We start from the raw sequence: 12,057 nt of genomic DNA on the forward strand, positions 1-12,057 counted from the left end.
ATTCAGAGTCTAAGAGGTATAATCCAGCTTTTTTGTTTGTTTGTTTGTTTATTATTATTAACACTGTTAGGGTGACAATATAAGGATCCTTTTTGCATGTTTGCACTGGGGCACACTTTCAGAAAACAGGCTGAACCAACCTAATAGCGCTGCCAAAGAGGGGATTATTGTCTTCTCTACTTTCCCACCCTTCCCCTGTACCAGCTCTAGCATTTTCCTTGTACAAGTCATATTATTTGAAGATCACACGTAATGCTGCCGAGTAATGGTGACTGAAGGGCAGAACTTCAGACAGCGAGCTCTGTAGACTCCAAGCTAGGCCACTTACTGCGCACCAGCACATTCGTACACACTAAACAGGATCACAGAAGCAAAGATCAAATGGACAATTATGGGAGGAGGGCTTGGAACCCAAATCACCAGCATTTTTATTTTGGCTAATAGCGAAGAAGTGCAGAGAAGAGACCTCTGAGCTACAATTTAATCCATGGCTCACCTTGAAGGAAGGCAATGCTGATGGTCAGGCAGCCTCTTCTCAATTCTCCAGCTAAAACCGTCTGCAGTAAATCCATAGATGTGACCACTCAAAAGAAGTCCTACGCTAACATTGAACAGATCTTGTGAGCTAGAGGATGCCTCGTCTAACAGGAACAAGCCCACAGCCGTGTGATAACCCATCTGAGCCACACAGTCTTTTCTGGGGTACCCGAGAGCCAAGAAGCAGCAGCTTGCCACACAGTGATGCCCAGCTCAGGAGGCAGCTGCTGATCCCATTTCAGCAGAAGGGGGGACTTCTGTTGCATGATGTGGACCACAGTTTGGGAAGAGGAGAACAAAAATAATTTGGATCAAGGACTTAAGTAACAAAAACTCAACAAATGAGGACGAGCAGTTTAGGGAGGATATGATTTTGCCTGCAGAATGAAAACAGAACCAGGAAAGACGCAACGTGCTCCTCTCCAAAGTCCGTCTGATCGGGAGCCCCAACCAACTTTCTTAAAACCAACCAAGAAGCAGGTTCTTCCACAAGGAACACAAGCAAATATTTTATTTGTAAAGGGTGCTCGGAGGCCTTCCACTTGTAATTCAAAGACACTTTGAAGGTGGGGCAGCAAACTACTTTGTCATTAAGAAGAACTCAAGTACCAACAAATAAAAGACAAGAGGCTTATCAGATCCTCTCACCGCAGCAGCACCGAGCTGAACATCAAGGCTCATTCTCCTCCTGCCTAAGGACCTCAAAAGAAAGTCAGACAGGGCTTCTGTATAGTGCTTTTCATGAGAAAAAAGGTTTCACATTAAAAGCACGCTAGGTATATTCCACCTTTTCTGCTGGGCTGATCTCAGATATTCAGGCATTGCAGTGGCTTTTGTGACCGTAGATGCCACTAAGAAAACAAATTCAGCATTAGTAAATGAACTAAAACATAGCTGCCAACCTAATAGCAACGTTTTACTCTATTAGGACTATAAAGGTATTTTATTTTCTTCTTTTGCGCCCTTGGTAGAGATTTCTGAAGAACAGTAATTAACCAGCACATAACACTGCACAAGCCATACTTGGGACTGTCCCAGACATGATAACAACCTGACAGACACCCTTGTCACAAGCCTCAAAGCTGTGTCGTGCTTATTTTCTTTAACCCTTTAATATTTATTCCAAAGAGGGTTTTTCTTAAAACACAAACATCAGAGGTTATCACAATTACCCCTCCTGAGGAATACACATGTAAAGGGCATTTCATTCTGTGTGAGATACGCAAGTTGAAGAAATTTATTCCTATTATAAGCATTACTCTTTTCTTCCTGTTCTAGATTAAAGCTGACACACCGGGAAACCTACAGCAATTCATTCATTAACAGACGAGAGGAACTACTGTACCCAAAACCCAGGTTACATTAAGAGAGGGTCAGTGCATTCTTGCCGAAGCTTTTCAAGTTCATACTTCATTAAGTTGCACGGCATTTTGGCGTGGAAGTGAGAGCTCTCATCTCTATCAAAACCTTCCCTGAGCAACTCTGCAGGTTGCACGGCTCCCAAGTGGCAGTTTATACAAGAGACTCAGTCCGCAGACCTGATTAAAGACCAAAGTCAATGGGAGCACTTTTATCAATTAAATGTTCGCCCTCCCATACAATCTCTGGGTATGACACATTCGGCTTTGTCACTCCGAATAATGCGGACACACCTTAGACAAACCGTGCAGAGGAGGAGTGCTGTGATTTAGAGCGTTTGTTCCTTTTAATCAAAAAGGAAAAGGAAAAAAAAAATTGCAGTGATGCATCACCCTTCTCCAGCTGCTAATCTTTTCCATTTCACACCCACTGATCATTATCACGGAGAAAAAACACTCCTGTCTTAAAGACAGATCTAAGGTTGCAGTCTTGGTAGTAATCAAGAGAAGATGCCACTTAATGCTTCACAGCTCGCCCCTACATGTCACCTCAGTCCTGTTCCAGCACTCCCATACCCAGTGCTGCTCTCAGGTTATACTACTAAAAAACCAACGTTGATTTCAGAGTGGCAGAAGACGTGAATGGATTAAAAGAACGATCAAAAACATTACAATAACCCTACCGGTGAGGCTGCTGAATACTTCTGAAGTAAGACTACCAGGATATTGTATGCAACTGAACTGACCTTGGTCATTTACTCATGTGCGCTCTGTATTTACTGATGTTTCGTTAGAAATAAGGACGCAGCTTGTGATCCTTGATCCTTCTGTAATTAAATCTGCTGAATACTCTGCTGGCTTCTCAATTAATGCTAACATTTATAGAAAGATCAACATTTTACAAAACTCATTCCCATTTTCTTTCTCTTGCCTGGATTTTAGCAACAGTAGTATTTAAGCTGAATGATCGATATAAATTATTTAATTTATGAACAGAGAACTTCATTTACAAATCACAACAGTAAAAAGGCCACTTAAAAATGAGGCTCTATTACTCGGAGCAATGCTGATCCCTTTTTTCCTACCCACGTACTCCTTGATGACCTGAATATTCCAACAACGCACTGACAACAGCTAGGGAGCACTGTGCAATACTCGGGCTGAAATTTTGACTTGTGTTGGTAGACATACAATTTCCATAACAGGGTGAAGACCAGAGAGGCCATTGCATGTATTTAACCCAAACAAACAAAACCCACCTCCCAGCTTCCTGCCTGCCATTAACACAAGACTTCTGCAACCTTCCCATTCCAGCCTGAGCCCTGCCAGGGCATGCTCAGCCCTTCAGCTTTGAGACTCGGGACTTCCCGAGCGCACGAAACCCCAGACAGACCAAAGGCAAGCTTTGAAACACTGTCCATCACCCATTACGTTGTGCTCAGTAGGGTTCCCATATCAATAGGATGGCGCTGAAGCACAAGAGGGGTGTAGGTAAAGCCACCTTGAGACGTAACCTAGTACCTAATATCAATAGGGATGTTCCTAAATCCTGCCCCAGGAAGACAGCCCAAGGACTGCCCAGCCACATGGACTTTTTTTTTTTTTTGCACATCCTGCAGTAAAATGCACTTGAAGAAATCAATGTATGCGAAAGATTTTCAGAGAGCCCTTTTTCTACAGATTATCCACAGTTGCACCCCAGACTATGTAAAATACGATCCATACAATTACACGCTGGGAGAAAGAAACATCCAGGAGAGCCCTAGCACAGAAAGCAGAGACACTCACCCCAGCCAAGTGACAGTTACTTGTCATAACCTTGACCCGTGCCACTGAAAGAGCCAGGAGATAAAGCTTGGCCCTGTTACAGCCCTGTGCTATGCTGATTACGGACTGGAGACCACCTCTGGATTAAACTCAAGCTTGTATCACAAAGCTTAGGACCACTGCTTTAACAGGGTGAATTCAACCCTTCATCACGGCTACGTGAACTGCAGCACACCTTTCTGAGGACTTCCCAGCTCTGCTACCCCGATTCTTCAGAACCCCACTGACGGCAGCAGCTAAGATTAGAGCCCATCAAGGCGCTTCAGGAAGGAGGAAGTGGGTTCGGGCATCTCCATTTCAGATCCACACCACGACATTAGGCCACCGGTGTCGTCCTTTATAAAAACAACCGCATGTTGACAGCCACAAGGCTCAGACGGCTGCTTGACCCTGGCGTTAAGCATCTTGTGCCGCGGTGAACTTGCGCCGTGCTATATCGAGGAACGCCTCGCTGCCCTATCTCTCCTGGCACGAGCTGCTCCGCCTCGTGACTGTGCTGCCGGCACGGCAGGCACAGCACCGAGCCCAACCCCTGTGCCGTTTCAGATGTGGAAGCACCCTCTTCTCCCTCACCCGCAACGTTTCGGTTCCAAGTATATTGGGCATCTTGGGTTCCCAGAACATCGTTCAGAATTGGAAGGCACGAATCTGGGCAATTTGATGATCGTCAGATAGGATGAAATGTGCTCTATCTGATAGGCTTCCTGGAACTGACCCGGAGACAGTATTTTTCCACTTTCTCCTCCCAAAAGTAATGCTGCTGTTACCAAATGAAGCAAAGTTTCTGTAAGACAGATTCTTGTATTATTTCTGCTCGCTGGTCAAAGTCTGCGCTTTACAGAGAGCTTTCAGGATGAAATTCACTCAAGATTTAGGAAAGAAATCAATAAAATCAAGTAATCTTGAATCTAAGCTATTGGTTTAAAAGTGGAAGAGGATAAAGGATGCACTGCAATAGCCCTGGACACAAAAGGGTAAAACAGGGGAAGCGCATTTCCTAAAAGCAGACAAATGTAGGGAGACCCCCTGACACGTTTGTATGGCTTGCTATTTCCCGTCATTTGTTTCACAGAGATGAAATTCATCATGGGGGAATTCATGGGACACTATTCTCAGCTGTTTGAAAGCAAGCTGAAGGAGGAGCCTGTACAAGGGAAGCAGAGTTATCACCGCTTTGAACAAGGAACGTGGTGAGGGTCTGCTATCCACCTACCAATAGCCAGCCCACAGGACTGTTGTGTCTGCCTTCTGAAACAGGAACATACCAGGAAGATATATTTTTTCCTTTATGTTCTGCTCACATCTAACAACTCTCTCAGATGAGCTGTGCTGCCAGTTAGTACCCCCAGGAAAACGGAAGCTGATTTTAAAACGTACATAACATCTACACTGAAAGCAAACAGGAAGACTAAACATTTGTTTTCCAAGGTCCTTCAGTTTTTCTTTTTATGTTTTTCTTTTTCCTCTTCCTTAAGCTACCAGAACTTGTTTGTTTTGAAAGGGATCTGATCTGCATATACACCCGGTCACTGGAGGAAGGGGAGAAGAGAAAAGGGAGTCCATGTAGTAATAAAGTTGTCATGAACTTATTCCCATAGCAAAGGAACAGAATCCCGAGTGCCATACAATCATTATTTTCCACTTTGACCTTAGCCAAGCCCTCCTCACCGTCACGTGGGGAAGAGGACTTTTAAATCTGCCACTGAAGTATTACACACCGAATGCAAAACCACACAAACCGGTGGGAAAATAAACTAAGTCAGAAGATAAGACTGGGAAAACAAAGCCTCCAGATTAGGTAAGTCATGCACTGCTCGAAAGACGTAAGCATGATTTTATCCTGCTTTCTGCCATTCACACGTTTCTGCTCTGGCATCTACAGCATGTAGTTGCATTTAAGTTTCATCCTTTTTTAATAGGCCCCAAGTTTAAATGAAGTTTCTTCAAAGTCACCCTGCATTCAGTATGTTTGTAATTTAACACATTTCAGGCTGAATTGAGTTTCAAATAACACAGAATATGGTGGCCTACTCCAGGAAGGCCATTTTGCCAAAGTCAGATCAATCCACGTAACGTTAATCTTGCTGCAAGCACAAGACCTAGTACAGTAGGTAGAAAATACACACTAATACGATGTAGTACAAACTTGCAGCTGGTAATTAGGCAAAATTTGAAAGCTTTCATGAAATTAAAGGTCAATATAATCTACTGTTTACAACAAATGACACTTTCCAAGACACAGCTCAATTACCTGACCTCACAGTCTCCCATTCCAACCCCTCAAAGCTCTATTTGCAAGCAATTTTTCCTCCAAATTTTCCACCTCACACCCAGCTCTACCCGTATCAGCAAGGTCTGTGGGCAGGACCACAAACCCCGCACAGCTTCACCGGCAAACCCTGCTCCGTGAGCGGCAAGGCACTGCAGAAAGTAAACGGTTACAGCCCCGGCTGGCAGCTTTGGCACAAGTTTCACACACATGCATACACCCCCACAAATTCAGGTCTCATTTGACAGTCCCCATATTCTGCAACAAAGCTGCTATTCAGGAGCGAGAGGAAGCTTGTTCCCTATTAACTCAGCCATCGAGGTTACGAGCTTGCAGGAGGCTGACGTAAGCCATGCCCTGCTGCAGGAGCCGCAGCGCAGCCCAGCTCTTCGCTGCTTCCAGTTGCTCCCTGCCACGTTTAAAACTCCGAGCAGAAAAATATCAGCACAGTGGGCGAGTGCTGCACACTGGGACGTCCTATTTTCCACTCTGGCAGTTTCCTCTTACGGCCTCTTAACGCATCAAGCCATTCGCTCCAGTCATCTTTAGGGAAGAAAACAAGTAAAAAAAAAAATAGCAGGGGGATTCCTGCACTACGCAGGCTACGTGACAGCACTACAACGTGTCAGAAAGCTTCCTGAAAATTGGCTCCTTGAAAGACAGAGGGGCTCTGTAACTTACCTGGGGGTTATCACCGGGCATTTGCAGTACAACTGAACAAACACAAGCAAGGTCTTCGGGGAGCAAAGCGTAAATGAGCAGAATCGCCAGCAATGGCCCGGGGAAGCATTTTATGGGAACAGGAGGAAAGGGGAAAAAACGTTGAAACTTTGTACTCACATATAATGGAGCTTGCTGTGGATTAAGTTTCATGACCTCAGAACACTGAAACAAAAAAAGAAAAGACAAATTTAAGGCTTTTCTTTGTAAAATTTTAAGTACTTCTCCATAAGCTGCAGAATGTTAAACTTCCAAAGCAGTATTAGTGCCCACACATTACTAATAGGCACTTTTACATGGCAATTTGCTGTTTTCTCTCTTTCAGACCATCAAGGTTCTGTTACACTTTTTTTTTCATTTATGCTGACATCAAACAAAGATGATTTTAAAATGATTTGCAGGGAAAAGTGCTCCTCATCTGAACCACTGGCCTCGATGGCACTGGAGATACTCTGAGTCACGCTGCCTTCCCCTTCGCAGCCTTCTCTGTTCACCCCTCCTCCAAGCAAAGCTGCTTTTGATGACAATTATCAGTCTTTAATTGCGCATCTGTCCATACATCCCCCCATTTCCCACCCAAGAATGTCTGTAAGGACTTTTTAGTTCTCCCAGCTGTGGAGAAGTCCAACTTTCCCCAAATTCATTTGGTGCCCCTTTTTCCTCCCTTCCTAACCGGACTGTGTTTAAGAAATATCTCAAAACAACGTAAAAATCAAACCATCAAAAACACTCCTTAAAAATTGAGGGAAAATGTCCAAAATAAACAACGCTCATGATTTTGCAACATAATTTTTCACAGTCAAGAACTACTGTCACTCATCCTACCAAGGTGATTTTAGTCCAGAAACTTTCCTCTTCCAGGCCTGCCCCTGGAATTTCAACGTAACCCAGGGCGAGTTCCCTGTATTGAGCTCTGAATCAGCTCAACCAGCGTTTCACTTCCGTTAGTTTCTCCAGTCTAGCAGCAAATATTTTCCCTAAATGAAAGTTTTCATTTAATGCGTGCATTAAGCAGTCTGGATCTTAAGATGAAAGAATGCAAAATGATTAAAAATGGATTTTTTTGTTGCTGCTCTTGTCTGTAGTGCTAGTACTGCTCTTCAAGTACTTCAACCCCCCTTCCAAGAGGAGACAAAATACCACTCTGCTTTTCCACACAAAAACACAGGATCTTGTTCATACTTTACTCCCGTCCAAATCCCGCAGTTTGCCTTTAGTGAGACAGAAATCAAACCACAGAAGAAGTTTTCTCAGCTGATTCCAGCCATTCTCGCTCCCTCACACGCTCTCCTTATTTTGCAAAGAAGCATTTTTGCACTGGTTATTCCGAAGCATCCAAGCTACCTGGCAAGCCTGCTCACGGAAACCCCACGCCTCTGCAGAGGTCCTACACCACCGCCAGCGCACAGATAAACATTGTGCAAGTTTCTAAATCTATTGGATTCATACTTATTTTCAACCTCAGAAGTCCTTTTCCAACAGCAAAAATGTCTTTAAATGGTTACGCTTGAAGGTTTTCCCTGCCTTTACAAAGAATTACTTGCTTGTGAAAACAGGGGACTGATAGCATTTGGGCAGGTGAGCTCCAAAAGCAGCTTCTGTCTGCCTTACAACGTGCTCCTGCTATTCCAGTGCTACTGAGCTCTCACCTAAATAAATAAATAAAAAATAAAATAAAGTAAATCACACAAGCCCTGTCTATCTGCCTCATGACCTACCTGAACTGAACCCCCCTCTCCTATTCGGGTTCCCCTGTTCAAGATGACCGGGTTCACAGTATTATCTGCTGAGGGCTTTTATTGTGTCTTACAGAGCTTAAAATAGACTTGGAAAAATTCCTTTTTAAGCCCAACTCATGGTTGGATTTTTTACAAAGTCTCATTGCAACAGACCAATTCCCCTCACGAAGCAAAATCAAGCCCTGCAATCCAGCTCAGCAATCTGGTAGTACTTGGATATGATTTTAAAAAATACATTGCTGCAGAGAAGCAAAACAGTTCTGTCTGGTCTGAGAATGTTTAAAGGGAGTTATTATAAAGCATCATTTTCTCACCATTTCTTTTCAAGTCTTGACAAGTACACGAACAACTCTTCTTTTTGCTGATAAAAGATACAGCGTGATATATCTTCAAAGTCAACAAATCTAAATTTTTGCATTTATAACAACTTTTAGGATTACTCTTTATCCCTGAAATTCAGCCATAACTCTACGCTAGCAATATTACAACTGGCCTTCAATAGAGATAAGATGCAAGTTACAGGATGTCGCATGAAAAATTCAGGAAAACAGAACACGACAGGCCTGTATTTGCCCAGGACACCACAGGCAAGTTGCACATTCTCCTCCTCAAGTTCCTCTCCATTCCCAATAATTAGTTTTACTACATTTTCATCAGCCATTTTAGTTTCTCAGAAGTTTGCTCAGAGGAAAGGAAGTTATTCTAATGTACTCAAATACATTCCTCCTCCCTTCGTTAGCTAACAGCGTTACCTCTTCCCCATCAAGGTCACAGGCATGTTATTGTCACGACACAAAACACCTTCGTTGCCTTGCAAGTTACATCCACACTCGCTCAAACCCCCAAATTAACGCTCTCAGCGAGGTCACACCTCGCTTTCGGCTACAGCTGCTTGCCTTGCTGAGACAAACCCATGGGGAACGCGCCAACTTCTCACACCCTGCACAGGAGTCCCACCGCCACCCCATCCGTCCCGCCCCGTGTGTTTGCTCTGCCCACTCATCGAATCAAGGCTCTCGAAGAAGTCCAACCCGCAGCCTCAGGAAATAGGCAGGAGGGCTCTAAGTGCAAGCCTGGGGCACGCACCGAAGCCCAACACGCCTGCTGAAAGCAGCGTTCAGCGCTCCCACTGCTCGTCCCCTCCCTGACGCAGGTTTGAGAAGCAGGAGAGCTGTTGACAGGAGGAATCAGGTAGCTGAGCTAGACTTCTCTTCTCCTTTCTCGCTGGCTGCTTCGCAGGGGCTTTAGCCTGCCCTTTTTCAGCAAGGCCAAGCACGGACCTGCGGTACACCCGCACTGATGCTTCTGGCTTGACGCTGGGGATGCAGTGCCATAGGATCGACCGGCAGCAAGCCCCCACCCTGCCCTCACGGCTTTTGTACGAGGTGCCACTCCAGCACCTACCGCGGACGCTCTTCACGCCTTCACACACAGGAGGAAGTGTAGCTCATGTGCTCCATCCCGAGGTCTGCTCTGCCAGGCTTATCCAAGGTGGGCTGCTGATGCACTGCACATCATGCCTGATACATTCAAACCATTGTAGCTGAAATTCCCGACGTGCAAACTCTGCCCAGCCTCCTTTGATGACGTTTTTCCATCAGATCACTTTTACAGAGCAGACAACATGAGCATTAATAAGAATCTTCCTTTTAAGATCATCGGTGAAAACCAGAAAAGAATTTTAGCTCAAGCAGACTGAATCAAAGGCACCAAAGATGCGTAGAGCAGAAGAAGGGTATCCCATCGACAGTGAATTTGGTTTCTGTGCTTCAAGTAACGAAGTGAGCTGCATCCTCCAATCTCTGCCACCCGACAGAAAGGCACGCTGTACCGCTCCGTCACCTTCCTGGAAAATGCCTGGCTGCAGCTGAGTAGAGACAGAAACGGGAAAGGGGAGAAGGGCACGGGCAGGTGCACGAGAGGAGAGGATGAGCCGGCGTCCCAGACTCCCCCTGGGTAACCTTATTTTGTGGGAGAGATGGCTTTGGTTGAAATGAAAGCGTAACAAGTCACGGAGTCCAAAAGAAGTGAAGAGTCGATGCCTAACGAAGTGAGAATACTGACACCGCTCACCAGGAAAAAAGGGGAAACCCAGGACTTCAAACTCATGACCAGTTTTTTGGTTTTTCTTTCCTTTTTTTTTTTTCTTTTTGTTGGTAAGAGAATTTCATAGCAGCAGCAGCGGTCTTGTTAAACAAGAAGATTAAAATTCTGCAATACTAGTTGGCCTTCACATCAGTAGCTTTAATAAAACGATTTAGTACTTCATAACATATATGTCAGTCCCATTTTTCAAAGGATGCAAACTTAGTTTGCAAGGAGACAAGCAGGTTTGGAAGATATTTCATCGTGTTAGGAAGTGCTTTGGCAAAATCATATGAGAAAAACTGAGTGAGAGGTAAGTCTGAAAGACTACTTTGTGTCACCAAAGGGCTACATTGAGCTTTCTGGACAAGTGAACTTCCCCAGCCAGTGGGAAGGCAGGCAGTCTCTGAAAAAGCTTAATATGACACGGAAAATTAGAACAAAAAAAAGGACCAGACAGAGTTATTAAACCAAGATTCATAAGGACCCTAATCTAATCAATGAATAAGTTGGAGTACTTTACGTATAAAATAGAATTTTTTTTTTAAAAAAAATGCAAGGCTCTTTGGTGTTAAAAGCTGAAAAGTTATATGTTTTCTTCTACATTAATTAGAGGAACACATCCTTTGAGTTGATGCCCGCCCTGTGCCCCAGAAAGCAATTCCTATCTTTTTGGCCTGGTAGCACGCTTGCTCTATCAGATAACGTTGCCTGCAAAGAGAATACCTGGCCCTGCTGCAAGATAGGGATTTGGGCTGTACAGCAACTGGTCTGCAAGCTAAGCTAGCAAGAAAAGGCAAACGTGAACCCCACCTCCACCCTTGTTTTAAAGGTCTTCAGCCTGCAATGGTTTGTGTTGTAAAGAAAGAGAAAAATCGCATCCATCCTGCCTTTTCCGTCACCAAGACAAGCTCATTTTCTGCAGGCAGGGCACACGCAGCCTGCAGAGCGAACACGCAGACGTATTCTACCAGAAACAATTGTTGCATGTACTCAACCTAAAAGGCTATTTACCAAGGCAGAAAGAAAATGACAATGCCAGTCACGGCCAGCTTGGAAGGGCTCAGCTTCCTCCCCAAACACGATTTGTTACGGTGCTGGAGCAGGCAGACAATGCGATTACTCTAAATGCTGTCTCTTGAGAAAGCCTCCAAAGCTGCGGCCGCACGAAGAGCCAAGCCATTTCACGTGAGCAATGGGCATTTCGGCGTCAGGCTCCCCACGGTGGGGGGGAAAGCTCCGAGCATCCTTTGCGCAGCTCCCACCCAGCACAAGCCCTGCTCTGGGTACCCTCGTGGCAGCCAGCAGCGCTGTTGTGTGAGCAGGCTGTCACCTGCGGGGGAATAAAACCATCGGGACTGGTCTGATCCTGCCAAATCTCCAGCAGACGACGCGGTCGCAGTGCCCAGAACACAGCGAGCACCCGCCCAAATACATCTCGTTGCACCTGGAGAGCATCTTCTCAGCTAAGTATCACGTAACTGGCTTATGAAAATGTAACTGGAGAGAAATATTTCCACCA

The 12,057-nt window shown here is 44.9% G+C and overlaps 1 protein-coding gene across 8 annotated transcripts in view; it reads right to left on the minus strand.

Moving 5' to 3' along the window:
• Positions 1-12,057, minus strand: part of AKAP13 (A-kinase anchoring protein 13) — a 216,860-nt gene that overhangs the window by 148,995 nt on the left and 55,808 nt on the right. For all 8 annotated transcript variants that reach the window (XM_080607070.1, XM_080607073.1, XM_080607076.1 and 5 more), the window contains exon 4: positions 6,832-6,876. In XM_080607070.1, the coding sequence (XP_080463196.1) occupies positions 6,832-6,864 (33 nt within the window). In that variant the 5' untranslated portion in view covers positions 6,865-6,876. The remainder of the gene's footprint in view (positions 1-6,831; positions 6,877-12,057) is intronic.

Source organism: Anser brachyrhynchus (genome assembly GCF_964034855.1).
Source record: "Anser brachyrhynchus genome assembly, chromosome: 11".
In the NCBI taxonomy this organism is placed as follows: domain Eukaryota; kingdom Metazoa; phylum Chordata; class Aves; order Anseriformes; family Anatidae; genus Anser; species Anser brachyrhynchus.